This window comes from Helianthus annuus, chromosome 9 (assembly GCF_002127325.2).
Source record: "Helianthus annuus cultivar XRQ/B chromosome 9, HanXRQr2.0-SUNRISE, whole genome shotgun sequence".
Classification (NCBI taxonomy): Eukaryota; Viridiplantae; Streptophyta; class Magnoliopsida; order Asterales; family Asteraceae; genus Helianthus; species Helianthus annuus.
The window spans coordinates 188,005,431-188,025,536 of NC_035441.2; the positions used below are offsets into that span (position 1 = coordinate 188,005,431).

General features: G+C 36.4%; 2 protein-coding genes across 2 annotated transcripts; one reads left to right on the top strand and one right to left on the bottom strand.

Moving 5' to 3' along the window:
• Positions 1-7,361: 7,361 nt before the first annotated feature.
• Positions 7,362-8,995, top strand: LOC110880239. Its single transcript, XM_022128826.2, has one exon. The coding sequence runs from the start codon at positions 7,424-7,426 to the stop codon at positions 8,939-8,941; it is 1,518 nt and encodes a 505-aa protein (XP_021984518.1). The 5' UTR covers positions 7,362-7,423; the 3' UTR covers positions 8,942-8,995.
• Positions 8,996-11,409: 2,414 nt separating this feature from the next.
• Positions 11,410-19,667, bottom strand: LOC110880240 (aminopeptidase M1). The gene is made up of 19 exons (XM_022128827.2): positions 19,279-19,667; positions 19,003-19,148; positions 18,790-18,892; positions 18,465-18,654; positions 18,283-18,376; positions 17,300-17,453; positions 17,077-17,181; positions 16,869-16,985; positions 16,017-16,130; positions 15,733-15,915; positions 15,351-15,669; positions 15,150-15,271; positions 14,970-15,067; positions 14,240-14,417; positions 14,038-14,152; positions 13,063-13,130; positions 12,890-12,967; positions 12,616-12,693; positions 11,410-11,809 (listed from the first exon to the last, which is right to left on the bottom strand). The coding sequence occupies exons 1-19, from the start codon at positions 19,504-19,506 to the stop codon at positions 11,615-11,617; spliced, it is 2,685 nt and encodes an 894-aa protein (XP_021984519.1). The 5' UTR covers positions 19,507-19,667; the 3' UTR covers positions 11,410-11,614.
• Positions 19,668-20,106: the final 439 nt, after the last annotated feature.

Below are 20,106 nucleotides of genomic sequence, written 5' to 3' on the forward strand. Positions count from 1 at the left end.
CTGGTTAACAGATTTGTTCTAACAGGTTGATAAACATCATCTAACCCCATTAAAAACTGCATTACTTTGATTAACATAGAAAAATCATTGTAATCTTTTGCTGCCTTACAAGAACATGTGGGCAGTTGAAGCATAGCATCAAACTGTTTCCACATTGTTGTTAATCTATTATAATAGTCTGCTACAGAAGATCCATTTTGTGATATGCAATTAATCTTTTTGAACAAATCATAAACCACAGACCCATCTATTTTGTCATAAGTTTCTTTTAAATCCTCCCAAACCTCTGAGGCTAGACTAGAAAATACTTGACCCAAAAAAAGTTCCTCAGACACAGAGTTTAATAACCAAGTTAATACCACAGAATTACACCTATCCCACTGACTAGCAAGCACAAGATCCTCTGTGGATCTTTCACACTTCCCATTAACAAACCCAAACTTATTTTTAGCCTCTAAAGCTAACTTCATAGATGTAGACCACACAGAATAGTTTTCAGTGCCTTTTAGTTTAACACTAACAATAGTCAAGGCACTGGAATCACTAGGATGGAGATATAATGGATCCCCAATATCTAACTTGCTAATCAAGGTCTGAGATGTACTAGCATTTGGGTCAGCATCACCCATGATAATAACACACAAGATCAAGCAAACAAAAACAAGATAACAGACAAATAATACTCTACAAGCAGATAAAGAACACACACACTATGGCGAAGCTGTATCAGTGTCCAGATTTCAGGTTCATCACTTATAGTGCCTGAACAAGTCTTAATACAGGAGCCAAGACCCTAAGAAAAAAAGAAACACAACAGACAAACAAACAAGAACAATCAAGACCAAGAAACAAACAACAATGGTGCCGGTCCTCACTACCCCGACTTCAACTAATCAACCAATGAACAACAAAAAACTAACTACAGAAATGAAGGAAAGATCTCACAGTGGGTGCAATATCTTCACACAAGATGAAGACTGTAACCTTCTAGGGTTACAAGTCAACACCAATAACAAGAAGACAACACTGGTTAGTTTGCCCTGTACCCTTCTAGGGGTTCAAGGACTAACACAGCCTTCACTCAAGTCCAAGAACAGTGCTAGATCTACACTGTTATACTCCCAAGATCAAACAATGAACTCAGATCTACAAAACAAAGAACAATATCATAACAAAAGACACAAAATCAAGAACACAGCGGAAGACTTAGATCTGGGTAAAAGAGCCTTGAAGCTCTGATACCATGTAAACAAGTACAGATCTAACACTAAACCAACAGAAATATATGAACAACACCAGAAATAGTGACAAAATAGTGACAAAACTTTATTGATTATCCAACCCAGAAAAATATCCCAACCAAACCCTAGATCTCAAAAGTATGAGATCTTTAATCAATACACTATACAAGTTCAACAGATTGAAGAAATCTGTTGAACATAACCAGAACAATACAAAAACAGAAAAAAGAAAGGATACAAACAAAGAGATTAACACAATCACTTATACAACTATCTCAACACCAGGGGAGGAGCTTAGAGGAGGCCCGACCGGGCCTCGGCCCGTGCGGTTTTTTCGCCCAGTAGTGTTAAATTTCAGGTTTTCGAGAATTTTTTTAAATGTGTATTGGTTCGGCCCATGCTGATTTTATCTCCAAAAACATCGGCCCATGCTGAGTTTTACATCAAGATCCGCCACTGCTCAACACTGAGATCTAAACCAAAATGATGATCAACACAAGATGATCAACACTAGAAGACAATCTTCAACACCAGATGATGAACCCAGATCATCAAGAGCATGACCGAACCAGAGAACAAGATGAAAACCCTAGAAAATATCACAACTGAACTGAGCTATCTCTCTTCTCTTTTATATCCGGATCCTGACCATGTTACACTTCAACCCCTTATGTTTCAAGAGTATCACAAATGAACCTTCAGCCCATAACAAGAGTCTGTTACGATAACAGACAATATAACAACTTTAAGCCCATCAAGAATAATAGCCCAGCTGGCCCAACTGGAACAATAACCCATCATGAACAATAATATAAGACAAGCCCAATATAATATGCATAACATGTTACGATAACATGAATTAGGATAATAGGATACTTTTAACACAGACGAATATCTAAGCTAGCTTTATAACAAATAATTGCATAAAACCACCATGTAACAATAAATTGAAACTCAAATAAGGGAAGAACACAACATCTAAGATCATTTTTTAAAGAAAAATGAGAAAACCAAAGATAATAGATCCTCCATTTTCATATAACATGTCCTATTTTGACAACAAGAAATGGATTACAAAAACAGAAAAGAATGTTTAGAAATTCAAATGAATGATCACAAATGAGTCCGGGTTTGATATCACAATATGTAACTTGATTGACTAGACCGTACTAGAAAGCTGCATAAACATAACTTTGTTTAACACAACTAGATGATGGACGGTTAATGGGACGATACAATCATATATATGTTTTTTAACGATTTAACCGATAAGGTAGGATTCCACAAAGTGATCATGCTCCATTATCAGTATACTATCAAACACTACAATCGTATTATACATGGTCTTTTAATGATTGAAAATTGAGAATACACCAAGTGATCATAGTTAATACGCCTTTGAAAGGGAGAGAGAACCAGTTCGGAGGTGACTTGGGATAACGTTGGTTAACTTTATAAGGTTCTTTCTGTTACATGCCATATATGATTGTTTTTAACGTGATAAACCTATATGAATGTATCGCTTTAATTTTTCAAAATTTGAATGTTAAAATTCCTAATGACGTTTCGAATTTCCAAACTCTCTTTCTTTTATCTTCCACGTCAGTGTTTGATGATTTGCCCGAAAGAAAACTTGGATTATTTATGAGTGTAGCAAAGAAGAGACAATACTACACATTACTTGGTTATAGTTAAGAAAGACTTAAGAGTACCTAGGGCTGTAAACGAACCGAACGAACACGAATAAGGCCTTGTTCGTGTTCGTTCGTTAAGAAAATAAATGTGTTCACGAACGGTTCATGAACACTTACCGAACGAGATTTTATGTTCGTGTTCGTTCATTAAGGAAATGAGCGTGTTCGCGAACGGTTCACGAACACAAACAAACACAAATAAATTTGACGAACGCGACAAGAGGATAAAGATAGATGGCACGGAGAGTAGCACTCGAACTTGAATCCCTTATCGTGGGATGGAGGTCGATCGTATTCGCCGATGTAAATAATGAGAAATGAAAGAGAAAATATGCATAAACAAGGTGAAAGTGGGGTTCCTAGTTTAATTGTTAGGGTAATAAAATAAATAAAAGTTTAATAATATAAAAAGCACAAAGAAAAATTAAAAAAGTACAAATATCTTCAATTAAACACAAACATACAAACATAAACGAACGCAAATCAACGAATGTTCATGAACATGTTCACGAACACCTTATCGGACGTTCACGAACACAATCGAACGAACGAGACCTCTGTTCATGTTCGTTTATTTAACTAATCGAACGAAATTTCTTGTTCATGTTCTTCCGTTTATTAAACGAACGAACATAAACGAACTTGCAGCCGAACGATTCATGAACTGGTCGTTGAACGTTCGGTTCGTTTACATACCAAAAGGCCGATATCCTTTATTTTTAGTGTTTTCATGTTTGGAAAAGAAACTCAAACAAAAAGTCCCTAGTTATATTGATTTACAACTTATCTTACTTTTAGTTTTGGATATATTGATTTACAACCTTTTGTTATAAACTAGGTGATGTCTCGCCCGCATTGCGGGACGATGTTCGAATTATTCTCAGCCAATTAAAATACAATACAATACTATAGTTTTGCTAGAAGTAAAAAGTAAAAAAAGTGTTAGGCAGTTCTTTGACACGATTTTTAGCTGGGGGCAAAGTCATATTTTTAAATTTACTTGGCGGAAAAATCAATTTTTTCCCGAGGGTAAAATCCTAATTTTTAGCTAGGGCAAAACCATAATTTTATTTTGCACTGGGGAAAAAACGTAAATTTGAATTGAGGGTGATATTGTAATTTTTAACCGAGAGGAAATTTGTAAATTTTAGCTGGGGGCAAAAGCATAAATTTATTTTGAACTGGAGGCAAATACGTAATTTTAAAATGTGGGCAAAACCGTAATGTTAAAGTAGGTATAAAATAATAAATTGGTGTAAATTCGTAATTTTAAGCCGGGGAAAAACAAAATTTTATTTTGAACTGGGACGAAAATGTAATTTTGGCTGAGTGTAAAAGCGTAATTTTTTTACCGAGGGCGAAATCGTATTTTTTAGCTCGGGGCAAAAGGGTAAATGTATTTTGAAGTTGAGATAAAACCGTATTTTTTAACTGGGGGCAAAAACGTAATTTTAAAGTGGATATAAAATAATAAACTGGGTGTTCCAATAGGTATTGCTCGCCGCCCATTTGAACCAACGGGAGAGAAACACTATTGCAGGGCTAAAACGTAATTTTAAAGTGTGTATAAAATAATAAACTTGTTGGTCCAATGAGGGAGAGGCGGCCGACCATTTCAACCGATGGCAGGGTGATATTATTCCCTGCCATTAAATTTAATTTCGAACTGGGGTAATATCGTAATTTTAAATAGTAGATAAAATCGTAATTTAACGGGACTTATAAATACCTATTGTGTGAAAAAAAAAAAAAAAGATAAAGCTGGCCGCCACCCCTGACCAACCATTTGATTTTCCTATTCCCGCCGACATCTACAAACTTGCGTTTGTATATTTTGGAAATCGAAATTAACTGGTATACATAGAATTATATGCAAAACAACTTTTTGTTATAAATTACAACTTTTTGGATATATTAGTTACCCTTTTAAGCATTGAACTTTACTCTACATATGACATGAGTCTTCGTTAGTGGGGTTGAAAACCGATTTTGTTGAGACATGTGGACTAAAAAATAATTGCATTATATCATAAGTCAATTGATAATTTATAAGAATCTACTAATGAAAATTACAAAATTTTGTAGAACTTTTTTTTCATATTACTAGCCAAAGTTGGAGGCCTTTCCGACCACACAATTCTAGGTTATCCTTCGGACGAAGCATACACGGGTTGAAGGGGTTGGGCAGGAACACCGCCACAATTGCCTTCATTTAGCTAGATGAGATCATATTTGGGTTCGTGAACCAGCGGTGGATGAGAGGAAAGGAAGGACAAACTGGGTGTTGATTTTGTAGTGCCGCAAGTTGTATGGGTCCGTTTGGGTTCACATGGGTTGGGATGAGGTGACACACTATAGTTGGTTGGTGGTGAGGGTTGGACTTTGAACACCCGAGTCCGATCATACTTATCACGTGTTACATGAAGAACTTTGTTAAAAGAGTTAATTACTTTTTTTAATTTGCTAAAAATAAATATTACAGTTAATTATTTTAAAAATTACTAAAACAGTATTAGTGGTTTTATTTTTGTTTCAGTTGGACCCACCTCTACCAACATCATTCAACTCACCGTTAAGTTTTTTTGTGAAAAGACTAAAACACCACTCGGTCTCATTCGTTTCTCCCTCTATCTCTGAAAATATTACAGTTAATTATTTTAAAAATTACTAAATTAAACATGTTGAGATAAGACAATATCAATTTTATAAATTCCAGTTAATTAAAATGAGTCGAGCTTAAAGTCGTTTTTCCTTTGTCTTTTTAATTTAAAGGAGTTAAGTTCAAGCGAGTTGACTCATTTATATCCATTGACATGATAAATGAGTTACTTTGAGTTTACCGTGACAAATTCTTTTTTTAACTTTTTAAAACTTTATAATTAGCTCATACTTTAAATATTCTAGAAAAATTGCAATACTAAAATAAAATTATAACTCTTGGATGAAGAATTAAGATAAATATCACCAAAAATCAGTTTATCATTGAGAAATTATGTCAAACAAATTATTGCAAAATGTTTAGTTAATTTAATTGTGGAAACATAAAATGCAGGTTGTGTTCTATGCATAAAGACGTGTGGAGCAAATGAAGCTGTCATTCCTTAAAAGACATGCGATGTTGTGGCCTTATTTTATGTACAAATCTTAATTGTCGTAAACCGCCCTTTAATTATTTATGTTGATAATAATTTATAATAGTATTTAATTATACAGATTGTTCCTCAAGTTTGAAAATATTGTCTTTCATGTCTCTATTTTTATTGTTGTGTGACAACAACGATGACCAATGCCTCTAATTAATGATGTCATATAGCCATATAGGCCTCTGTGTAATAACATTTGTTTTTCTTTTCATAACTCCTATCATAACTTCTTACTTGAATTTTAGTTTTATGAAACTTATTCTAACTCTTTTACATATTTTTGTTTCTCAATCTTATAAAATTTTAATCCTTTTCTTTTATAATATACAACGACTGGATGATCGATGCATGGTAGATACGTGACATTGACAATATAGTTCTTTTGTTAGATACTACTTTCCGATTGTTGATAGTGCACCTTGAAGTCTTAGATGATCTATGTATGACTCGACGAACATATCAACCATAGATCACTTTTTTATCTTTTTCCTAACTATTTTTAATGAACGTGGCTATCGACTTATCAACCATGAAGTGTGTTTGCCTCTCGCGATCTCCTTGTGAGGTCTTTGGGCGTTATTCATCCTTGGGCGTTTTGCGCCATGTGGCAGCCCAGTCAGCAATGGGGCATTATTGGGCGTTTTCTAAAATGAGTGTAGTGGGGATGGGGCATTATTGGGTAATATGTTTTGTAGTAAAATAAAATAAAAAAAAACACCTAAAAACCTTATTGGCCAAGCAAATGGAATCTCTAATGTGATTGGCCAACCTTTTCCCCATTCGGCGTTTTTCAAACCACGCCAAAGAGTATTTTTTTTTTGCAAGATAACGCTCAATCACGCCCAAGGGGGGCGGTGAAGGGCGTTATTGGGCGTGATTGGGCAATTTTTTTTAAAAAAAACGCCCCACTACGCATGGTCTAACTAGGGTAACTAAAATTTAGAATAAAGTACACGGATCGTCCATGTGATTAACCAAAATTTTGGACTTGTTCCTAGATTTTCAAAAATACACAAACAGTTCTTGTGATTTGCATTTTGTAACGCATTTATTCCTCAGGTAACAAATCTAATGATTTCAGCAGGTTCAAATTATTAGATACTAAATAAATTATGAGATCATTCGTGTGCTGTTAAAAAGCTAGAAACTAAATCCAAAATTTTAGTCTAAAAACGACGTGGCCCATTGTTTACTTTACTCTAAAATTCATTAAAGGGGGTCATGTTTGCAATCATGCTTGGTTATATTTTTGTTGTACAACATGAATGCTATGCAACCAAAAACCATAATACCACATATTAGCATTACATATACTCTTCCTCCTCCTCCTTCCCTACCAACTCAAATGCTTAAAGTAAAACCCGAAAGCTCCATTTCTCTCTCCACACCGGAATTCATGGAAGAAGAAGATGCAGCCGAGGAGCAGCAAACACCAACATCACCATTTTGGATGCAAACCAACAACAACAACCTCGGCCGCCTTCAACGCCTCTTCTTCAACTCCTTTGTTTTGATCATCTTCTTACTCTTATTCGCACTCCTTTCATTGGTTTTCATCATCCCATCTATTCATTTATCATCCAACTTTTTTAGACCAAATTTTGTCAAAAGAAGCTGGGATTCCATCAACTTAATCGTGGTATTAATCGCTTTGCTGTTCGGGTTTCTTAGTAGAACCATTAATAACGATGATGAAAATGAAAAACCCAATTGCGGGTATGATCGGATTGACACAGAGGTACCAGCCGGACCTCCGATCATGTATGATTTTCAACAACAAGATACAAGTTCTTCAATCGGGTTAAGGAGGCAAAGAACTAGCATCTCCTACCCTGATCTCCGGGAACTCTCTCCGCCGTGGAACCACCGTGGCGCCGGCGATCCATGGCGGTTTTCCGATGACACACATTTTAATTATTACAATGTTTTGGACTCTAACCGGAACTCATTCCGGCAACGCAACCGGCGAGAAAACAATTTACATACTCCGGGAGAAGAAGAATTGTACTTTCCACCACCACAACCGCCGTCACAAACGCCGGTGAAACTGAAGACGAAGAAAGTGCATCGAAAGTTTTCAACAGACGACGGAGAAAGAGGTAAAATGTTATCACCGGAAACAGTTTCGTCGGAGAAAAGACGAGCTAGAAGCTCCGAACCGAAAAGAATATTATCAGCGGTTATAGATCCGTACCCGGATCCGACATTGGTCCAACCGGTTTCACCGTTGACCGAACGTAACAAAGAAGTTGACGACAATGTATCAAAAGAATTTTTTTCATCTTTTTATCATAAAAAGAAGAAAAAGCGGCAAAGAGACCGAAGTGTTGACAATTTAAAAACTCTGTTACACCATTCTCAACCGTTACCGGTTAAAAAGTTTATATCAGTCACACTACCACCACCTCCGCCACCGCCACCGCCACCGCAACCGCCACGAGCTACAATAACACGAGTGGCTCCGTTTGTAACAGACAAGCCTAGAACAATGACGACAGGTTTTAACTTTAATGGTGTTGATGACAGTTCAAGTGGTGGAGAGTCTCCGATGAAGAATATTCCGCCGCCGCCGCCGTTGCCGCCGTTTAAGATGCCGGATTGGAAGTTTGCGGTGGAAGGTGACTTTGTTAGGTTGCAAGGTATGCTTAGTGATAGAAGTGTGTCTCCTGATGGGGATGAAGCCCGGTCTCCGTTGTCTGACGGGGATACGGTGGCGACGCTGACGGAGATGGCGGTTTTTTGTCCGAGCCCGGATGTGGATACAAAAGCTGATAGCTTCATTGCAAGCTTTAGGGCCGGGTTAAAGCTTGAGAGAATGTCTAAGCTTGGGCCAGGCTCAGGATCAGGCCCAAGTAATAATTAATGGGCCGTGTTGTTTTTATTGAATTGATTTTTTATATTATTTGATTTGGTCATATACGCAATGGTGCATTTTACTTTTATTTATTATATTTTTCTATAAAAAAATTATTGTGTTAACGTGGGTATGTGAGATGACAATACGCGTTATAAACCTACAAAGCACAAAGCATGTGAGGTTTTGACTATTTTGTGAGAATGAAAGGATAACTAAAATTATTATATATTTGTTTTGTTGACTCCATCAGCAAACAAGGGTGGAGATACAATAGGAAGTTTATTTGGCTAGGAAGGATAGGAAGTGATCTTGACCATTCATTAAGTTAATCAAGGGCTAAGATTAAATCAGGGAAATTGAAAATAATAAAAGAGGCGCGTGAGTTTGTTCAAGGGCATTCTAGTCAATCCAAGCCAATAGTTTCTCTCTCCTCCAATTCCCCCCCATTTTTTAAACGTTAATAACTCTTTCATACGACATTATTTTTTTATAAAAATTGCACCAAAAAAACGAGCGTTTTTTTTTCTTTAAAACGAGTATACTATTGCTATATTTTAAAAAAAAAAATTAAAACCCAGTTGCGTAAAACGCAATAGAAAAACCACCAGTTACGTAAAACGCAATGAAAAAAAAAACCTAAAAAATGACATTTTTCTAAAACGCAATGCACCAAAAACACAAAGAAATGACTTATTTGTAAAACGCAATGGCCAGAAAACACACAGAAATGTCTTATTTGTAAAACGCAATGGCCAGAAAACACATAAAAATGTGTTCTACCTAAAACGCAATGCACCAAAAACACAAAGAAATGACTTATTTGTAAAACGCAATGGCCAGAAAACACACAGAAATGTCTTATTTGTAAAACGCAATGGCCAGAAAACACATAAAAATGTGTTCTACCTAAAACGCAATGCACCAAAAACACAAAGAAATGACTTATTTGTAAAACGCAATGGCCAGAAAACACACAGAAATGTCTTATTTGTAAAACGCAATGGCCAGAAAACACATAAAAATGTGTTCTACCTAAAACGCAATGCACCAAAAACACAAAGAAATGTCTTATATGTAAAACGCAATGGCCAGAAAACACACAGAAATGTCTTATTTGTAAAACGCAATGGCCAGAAAACACATAAAAATGTGTTTTACCTAAAACGCAATGCACCAAAAACACAAAGAAATGTCTTATATGTAAAACGCAATGGCCAGAAAACACTTAAAAATGACTCATTCTAAAACGCAATGGACTGAAAACACCTAAAAAATGTGTCATTGTGAACTGTCTGAAGCCAGGGGCTCTGCCCCTTGGACCCCGCCAGGGGCTGCCGCCCCTGGGACCCCGCTACCGGGGGCTGCCGCCCCCGGACCCCTGCAAAGATTGTAAAACGCAATGACTAAATCAAAAACCCAGATCATGAAAATGAAATTAAAGAATTTCTTACATGGATCGAAGCCGATTTCTTCATCAATTGACAAATTTTGAATGATAGAAACACTTATCAACGCTCGAATCGAACGAATCGAGTGATTATCTCCAAAATCACCGGAAAAAACGAGATTTTTTTATGAAATTAAACTGGGTTTTCTTCAAAAAAAGCTAAAGAACACGTTGATCGGGTTCTGAATCATTGATTGGTGATGAAAATCGCACTATAATGTAGTGATTATTGAGATAGAAAGTGAAGAAATAGTTGAAGATGGTGGGTTTTGAAAATGGTGGGTTTTTGAATTTACTGGGTTTTGAAAAAGGAAGAAGAAGGAGTTGGATTGACTAAAATACCCTTTCTCTTTATTTTAAAATTTGCCACATGTCATAATCCTATGGCTTCCTATCCTTCCTAGCGAAAATTAACTTCCTATTTGATCTTTTCCCCAGCAAACAATCCATCTTTTCCGGAATTATTATTAAATATTGAGGGATTGGCATGTAATAATCCTATCTAGACGTTATTGGCCATTAATAATCCTACCTCATAATATTTCCCCCACCAGTCCCACATTTCACCTATTTTTCCTACAATGGTCCCCCGTTAAAAAAACTTAAGTTTTTTTCCAAATTACAAACAGATTTTTTAGGGCTTTTGTTTACGAGTCCATTGATGTAAAACTTACTTCGAAATGGTGCTCCAAGTGACTTGATTTTGGTTAATTAGAAATTTAAACACCCGAATTGAAGTGCCGTTTTCATCATTTGGAGCACAGTTTCGAGGCAAGTTTTACATCAATGGACTCGTATCGTCGTTCTAATCAAAAGCCCTAAAAAATCTGTTTGTAATTTAGAAAAAAGCTTAACTCCGTTAAGTTTTTTTACGGGGGACCATGGTAGAAAAAATAGGTGAAAGGTGGGACTGGTGGGGGGAATATTCTGAGGTGGGATTATTAATGGCCAATAAGGTCTAGGTGGGATTATTACAGGCCAATTTCCCTTAAATATTATGATATTTTACAAAAATAAAACGAGTATATGCATGCATGTCTAGCGACTAGCATTTAACCTTTAAGTAATATGTTACATACATCTATATAGAGCTTCTAAGTCATGTTATTGTTAACAGGGGACTCAAAAAGCGTTATGGATACAAAATATACATACATCATACACACACATGTATAGGAGTGTGTTTTATACAGAACAAGCATGATAAGGATCCAACGGTTTGGGTCTTGTTCTTATGTTTCCACTGGAGTTCTGGTCAATCCTCTGGTCAACTTCGGTATAAGGGATTCCTCTTGCCTAATTTTTTCAATCCATCTGGCTTTGATTCGGATTTTTTCTATGCTTTGTTTCAAGATCCTGACAAACGAAGGAGTCACTCGGTTGCTAAAAAACTCTTCCACCTCTTCTGCCATCTCATGGCTGCTAAACTGAAAATGTGTTTCGAATAATTTCATCAGATGCATATTTCATGTAGCCGTGTATAGGTCGACTAACGGGTCAAAACAAGTAGGGTCGGGTTGGCCCGACAACAACATTCTTTTATTCGTCTTTTCTAATAAAATAATGATTAATTGATGCATTAAATGTGATTACAAAAACATCTTTATAATAACAATCAAAATCTCTCATATAGCAATTTGGGAGCTTGTATGCATTAAATTTATATTTTGGTAGACTTTAACCCATTTTACTAGGGTTGCAAATGAGCCGGCTCGAAAATAAGCGCTAAACGAGCCGATCGTAAACGAGCTTGAGCCTGAACCAGAGCCTAAAAACAAGCTCGTTTGGTAAACGAGCCTGAGCCCAAGCTTAGCTTATCGAGCTTGAGCTGGCTCACGAGCCTAAACAAGCCTGTCGAGCCGACTGTTTATATAATTTTTAATTAATATAGTAAATATATATTTAAATAATAATTACTATTTGAAAAATTATGAAAAAATAACTAAATTATATATAAAATAATAATTATAATTCGTATAAATTAACTAACAAATAATAAACAAACCGAGCCCGAGCTGAGCTCGAGCTTGAAAACTACTTACAAGCCAAGCTCGAGCTTGAGCTTGAGAAACAAAGCTCAAATCGAGCTGAGCTTGGGTTCGGCTCAGCTCGTTTGCACCCCTACATTTTACTAGTTTTAGATTAAAAATTACCAGAATGGCCCTAACCTTATATAAATGTGTCAAAATTGCAACTTCTGCTATTTCAGTTTACAAAAATCGAGACTACTAACCGGTGTCACTATATCTCTAATGAAACGATGGAACACCATCCCTTGACCCCACCGCTTTACGATCACATCCCAGTTCTCCTGAAAAGAGAACACAAACCAGAAAAAAAAAATATATTATTTAGCATAAAATTAAAAACTAAACGAGAGGAAAACAAACTACAATCATTTATACACCATCCTCTAAATTGATAGCCATTAAGGTAGTGCTAGTGACAGAACACATGTATCAGAAACAATTTTTAATTTGTGTATGATTTTACGGTTTTACCCTCACCTTCAGCCAAATCCACGCTGTTTCACGGCCTTCCAAGCTTATCCGTGCAGTTACATATACCGTGTCTTGTTCTCGAATCTGTGAGGACAGATATTAAACAGAGTTAGGAACATTTTTTTGCTGACATAAGCATATGATGTTTAAAACTTTAAATAGGTAACTAATAGAAATACCTCATCAGTTAACATGAGGTCTAACGCCTCTTTGACTAATTCTGGGTCCGGAGAAGATGCTATATAACCTGTAGTAGGTCAAATCCTCCAGATCAGCAGAAAAAATCGAGTATGAAGAAAACCAAAAACAAATCAAATTCAAAATATTTTATCTGAACAATAAATTCTAGCAGCTAGAGGTGACAATTTCAATCCATTTACCAACGATTAGGTTGATTCAGGTTGTGACATATCTCTAAGAAGTCAAACAGTTACAATAAGATATATAGCTTAAAAGAAAAAAGTCAAACGGTTCAAACAGGTCGAAGCAGGGGTGCAAACGAGTCGAGCGGCTCGCGAACGCTCGAGATGGGCACGAGAAAAAGCTCAAAACGAGCCCAGCCTTTTTGAGCCCGAGCTGAGATTGAGCCTAAAATAAAAGCTCGTTTATCTATCCAGCCTCAGCTCGAGCCTGGCATGTGAAGCTCGTCAGGCTCATCAAACCTTATCAAGCCTATAGTGTAATATTAGTTTTTACTAATTATTAATATTTATTTAATAACACTTACCCCTTATTAAAAGTTGTCTAGTAAACGAGCCGAGCTTATTTAAACTTGTTTACGAGCCGAGCCCGAACCTAAACATAAGCTTGTTTAGTAAACGAGCCCGAGCTTGCGAGTCAAAACGAGTATATTATTTATATAATTTTAGTTAGTATGTTAACTAAAGATAATAAACGAGCCGAATTCGAGCTTTAAAAACAAAGCGGAAACCGAGCCGAGCTTGAGCTCTTGTAAATTAGTCGAGCTTAGGCTCGGCTTGGCTCATTCGCACCCCTAGGTCGAAGTCACCCAAATCATATGTAACACTTATTATGTAAAAAGAAGGGTTGGACAAAAAGTTTGCCCAACCCGTTTCAACGGGTACAAAAAATGACCCGTTATGACACGTTACCAACCCCGCCTGCCTTTCTTCCCACCTCTAATAAATGCTTACTCAGAGTTCTTGCTTTCTCTTGAACTGCATCGGCTTCTCTATATAGCTTTAGTAGGGAATCAAACCCGCTTCTGTCAATGGCACTTGAAGTTCTCATTATCGAAATGTAAGCAGCCTGAAGGAAATAAAAAGTTCTTAGAGGGTGTTTAACAGTTTAAGTTAGTACTTGAATAATGAAAATTGGTTATTAATTAATGTGTACCTTTCTGATATCAACTGGAAGGATGGATGTAAACTTATCATTTATATAAATCTGAAATCGGTTCTTTAATTCTTCATGAGTTTCTTTGTGGCCAAAAGTAGCCAACGCCTTAAAAACTTCTTCCCTCAGCAAAGTATTTAAGTGGCTTTCTCCAGGTACAGGTTCCATGCCTAATTTTCTGGAAGTTGTTTGAATATTAAAATGGAAAAATTACAAGTTTTGTCCTTTATCTTAATACCACTTATCAGGCGGTGTCCTTTTTAACGAACTTTGACAAGTTTTGCCCTTTACAAGGAATTTTGTTGCACGTTTTGTCCTTTAGGCTTAACCCAGTTAGATTTTCTTGTTAAATCTTGTCACCCAAGGGTATTTTAGTCTTTTTACCCATTTATTTCAAGAGTCAACCATAAAATATTTTGTTTTATTCTTTTAAATAATATTAAATAAATGGGTAAAAAGACTAAAATACCCTTGGGTGACAGGATTTAACAAGAAAATCTAACTGAGTTAAGCCTAAAGGACAAAACGTGCAACAAAATTCCTTGTAAAGGGCAAAACTTGTCAAAATCCGTTAAAAAGGACACCGCCTGATAAATGGTATTAAGACAAAGGACAAAACTTGTAATTTTTCCTATTAAAATCAAGTGATTATACAAACTGCTATAATGCATCTACGTCGAAAATAATTTCATCTATGTGTGTATGTGGAGAATGTAGCAAGCAAGCGTACTCTGCAGATGATATGATGAGATCGATAAAGAATTGGTTGAGATGATTCCATGGATCATAAATAGCATCTTTTAATATCTTTGCGGTATTATAACAAGCCTGCCACATCAGCAGTGAAATAAAAAGGTCAGAGCCACGTATTCATCACTAGCAAAGTTAGCAAAAATCACAAGATTAATACATTGATAAGTCTTGATAACACGACGTAATCAAGATCGTCTCTGTACAGATCCATTAAGGAAAGAAGAGATAATATTGACCCTTCACCAGCCTCACAAAGAGCATAAGCATCGTCCAATATGCCTGTAAACAATATATTTTTTTCAGCAATCATTGTAAATAAAGATCATAAAGGTAGTTTGAAGTTTGAACAGAGGCATACCAAATTTATCGTCTGGTGACAAGCATTTGTCTTGTATGGCTTTCATCAATCTAGCTGTGAGTACACCGTCATACTTCACCCGATAAAAGCCTGTGTGCCCAACGTTGACTTTGACCCATGGTTTTTCAGCAATTTCTTGTATCTTCTTGTCTTGTGGCTGTGAACTTGAGAAATAAGAATGGTAAAGGTCTGATATATCCAGTTTTCCGACTTTTGTTTCTAGAAGAAATTTTTTGCAGTTATCGTAGGAGCCCACTGATAACGTTATCGGGATAATCCATTGACCTTCACCTTGCAGTCCTAATGACATAAACCGAGTCTGCAAAGTGCAAAACAATGTTACATGTAATCATAAGAAAATTAATATTTTTAATAGGTTAACCTGCTCAAATTGCAAAGTACAATCTTCCAGTTTAACGGATATAACTGGATGCCCGGTTTGCTTTGTCCATATGTCCATAAGTTTGTTCACTTCAACACCGGATTCTTCAGAAAGAACGCTCCACAAATCCTCTGTTTTCGCATTTTTGTATGCATATTTCTTCATGTAAGAACTCATTGATTTCTAAGGTCAGCAAACAAGTAGCTGGATCAGAAACATATAAAGGATACCGCAGCACCTCTATTAAAAAAAGGGTATTTTAGGAAACTGATAGTTTTAATAACCTGGAAAACGTCATCACCGAGATACTCCTTTAGCATACGAATAAGAGAGGATCCTTTCTGATAGCTTATGGCGTCAAACACTTCAATCACCGAGCTAGCATTGTGTACCTCCACCTGTAAAATACATGTTTTTTGTAGAACACTAGTTTTTTGACCCGCCATGCATTGCAGCGACGCCATAAGCGACGTGATAAATTATAGATTACAATCAACCCGACTCGTTTCCGAACTAAATTTACGTTGAATGTAGGGTGATCCGAATTTATACAGGTGAATGAAAATGTGTTATATTTGACCCGACTTGTTTCCAACCAAAATTTACGTCAAAACGTAGACCAACTCAAAGCGTACATAAACTAAACACGTGTGTTGGTGTCGTATGCGGACCCGACTCGTTTCCAAACTAAATTTACGTCGAAACGTATAGTAACTCAAATTTATACCGTCAAATGAAAACGTGACCGCTTTTGTTTCCAAACTAAATTTATGTCAAAACGTAGTCCAGCTCAAAATGTACATAAAAATTAAACATTATATAACTGACCCGACTCGTTTCCAAACAAAAAATACGTTAAAGCGTATACGGTCTCGAATTTATACCGACACGTACATAAAATAAAAAACGTAAGAAATTAGTTTTAGGGAAAACTAGAAACTTTAGAAACTTGAGGGGGTCAAAGTAACATTTACAAAGTTTAGGAGTTACTTTTGACATTTTATCAATTTTTGGGGGTAGAAATGGGTTGGTGGCTTTTACCACCGACCTTTTGTTTTAAGGTATTATAAATAAATGTATCTACATAAAATACAAAAAACTAATACGGAAGACAATGATGATGATAATGAATTCACCTCAACTGGGTGGGACTGTTCCAGTGCATCTAATTGGAGACCCTCAGCAGTCTCTTCAAGAAACTGTGTCCAAATTCTCCATTCGGGAAATAAGGTATCTGTTGCGAAATAGCTTACCTAGATTATCATGTATCATAATATAAGATGATGATTTTCCGATACGATTTTAAAGAGAAAAAGTATAACGGGTGTAACGGAAAGACCATACCCATGTTGCAAAACCCTCATTGAGCCATAGATGAGTCCACCACTCCATTGTTACTAAGTTACCAAACCATTGGTGTCCGACTTCATGTGTTACAACAATCAAAAGCTGAAATGAAAAGAATAACATAGATAATTATTAGATGCATTCTTGAGTCAACGCTTATGGAACCAATGCTTTTCCTTAGAAAACGAGTACTATACACGCATTATATATATTTTCCTACTCTTTGTGTGTTAGCTGCTGCTGAGTGCAAATCATCATGGAGCAATTCGGTTTCACGAAACACGATCAACCCATAATTTTCCATGGCCCCAGCAGGAAAATCAGGAACACCGACCATATCTAGCTTGGGAAGCGTGTAAGGCATGGAGAAATACCTGTAAAATATCCATAAGTTTGAATATTTCTCAATGATGAAAAAAAGGTCTAAATCTAATTACAACATAAGTAGTAAAAAGAATTCCAATTCGATAAAATAAAAAACTCACATGCAATGTTACATATGGTTTATATATATAGATGAGGATCATTACAAAACACTAATTATTGCGAGAACAAAAAGAACCACTGATGTAGCGCGTGATACGGAAACGAAGATCAAACACGTTGATTCAAAGAATACCCGTGTGTTCTTCCCCAACCCCCAAGATTCCACCCAAAAGGCACGGAATTTGAAGTGAAAAATTGATTGTCTCAAAATTCAAGTCTGATCTTTTCATTAGCTTTAGCAACATATAAATAGAGACTGAAATTCGAAAATGGGCCTAAAACACACTTGGGCCAAAAACTAGAACAAAATAAAAGTCCAAAAAACCCACTAAAAAACACAAAACATAAAATAACTCATGGAAATAAGCGTTTTTTGGCCCGGACGACGACCCAAACCGCCGTAGGCATTTGCAGCAAGATGGAGCTCGTTCTCACGTTCGTTTCGCCTGGTCGCACGCCCAAAACGGACCCCCGTAGCCCAAGTTAGAGCCATTTTAGTGAAGCCCTTTTTGTTACACGATCTTGGGCCTCCAATTACAAAATAGCCCGCTCCTCCACACTTGGGCCCGCATCAACCACTCTAAATCACTAAATTTTGGGATTTAAGGTTCATGTTTTTTAAATTTAATGTTTCCTACATTCATATGTATTAGCTAACTCAACCTTCCCCATATATAGGATGAGGATATATATATATATGTGTGTGATGTTACTTACTTTGTATAAAGTTCAAGCGACTTGACTGCAATACTTAACGCTAACTTTCCATTCTCACTCTTACCAACCGGACAGTATGAACGAACCCTAATTCCTGCAAACAAAAACAAAAGTGAAGCAAGCGAATAAACAGAAGCTGGATGTACTGAACATGTATTAAATCTCGCACAAATTGGCATTACCGCCGGGTGATGTTTCTTCAATGTAATCAAACAAACCAACCACAACAGCCACCAAATACGTTGACATGATTGGTGATTCTTCAAAGCACACAGTCTTAAAATCTCCAGTGATTGTTTCTTCAGAGACAGGCATGTTTGATATCGCTGTCAGCTCTAATGGTACATCGCCAACTGTAATCTTGAAGGTAGCCTGCACGAATTTTGAGTATCGGAATAGCATCATAGCACAAACATTTATGGGACAAAAAAAGAAACTAAATTTAATAAAGATTCTTTGACTCTTTTGTAAAGTTATTATTGTTATTTTCTCATTAATGTTACATACCTTAAGTGCAGGTTCATCCCAGCACGGAAAGCACCGCCGCGCATCAGACGGTTCAAAAGTAGTCGTTGCCATGTTTTTCCTCACTCCTCCATCAACATAAGTCCTGCCATAAACGATCGAATAATCACTATCGTCGATATAAAAAGTCAACGATCAACTGACTGACCGAGCTCTAAGTATAAAGAACCTATAATAATTGAATAAATTAAATACCCTTTATAGAAACCCTTCATATGTTCGTTAAGAACTCCACTAAAATTAATCTCCAACACACCATCTCCTACACTTAAAGGCTCGTTAAAAACCAACACAAGCATCTCCACATCCTTGTCCACCACCACTTCACTAGGAACCACTCTCTGCATTTTCACAAACACCTGGTGAGCATCCCAAACTAGAAAATACATAAGCATTTTCACAAACACCTGGTGAGCATCCCAAACTAGAAAATACATAAACACCCAAAACATAACTAACTAACTAACTGACATGGTTATTTGAGTCTGTGAAAGAAGATTCATGGATGACGAGATCAATTGAATTCAAAAGGAGGAAGCGGGTGGATTCCAAGATGGATAAGTTAACAATTACAGAGCCTGAAAAGGTGCAAACTTGGAGGTTGGGTTTGAGAGTAAGGTCGTAACGATGTGGGATTGCGAATTTTGGAAGCCTGTGTTGGCCTTTGAAGTGTTCTAGCTTCTGTTCGTTTTGGTTCATGGTGTGATTAGTTGAGTTGCTCAGTGGAGTAGTGAAGATCAAAAGATGATGATTGATATTATAAGGCGGGTAAGAGTCAATGATGGGCTCATGGTGCCGTGTTTGACTGATGTGTGGAATTATACGACAGACGTTGACCGTTGCATCCACCAGCTTCACAGCATCTGTAAGGTTTCAAACTCTGGCATCCCAATTTAATTTTGAGTAAACTGCCATTTTGGTCCCTGTGGTTTGGTCACTTTTACCACTTTAGTCCAAAACTTAAACTTTTTGCATTTGGGTCCCTGTGGTTTCAGTTTTATTGCCATTTTGGTCCAAAAATAAATCAGGTCATATTTGTCTTATAAAATCCTGCTACTTTGTCATTTTCCGCAGGTGCAAAATGATCATTTCTTTTTTATAAATAAATACCATATTTTATAAGACAGATATGACCTGATTTGCCCCTAAGAAAAATTACAAAATTGCAGGATTTTATAAGACAAATATGACATGTTTTCATTTTTGGACCAAAATGGCAATAAAACTGAAACCACAGGGACCTAGATGCAAAATGTTTGAGTTTTGGACTAAAGTGGCAAAAGTGACCAAACCACAGGG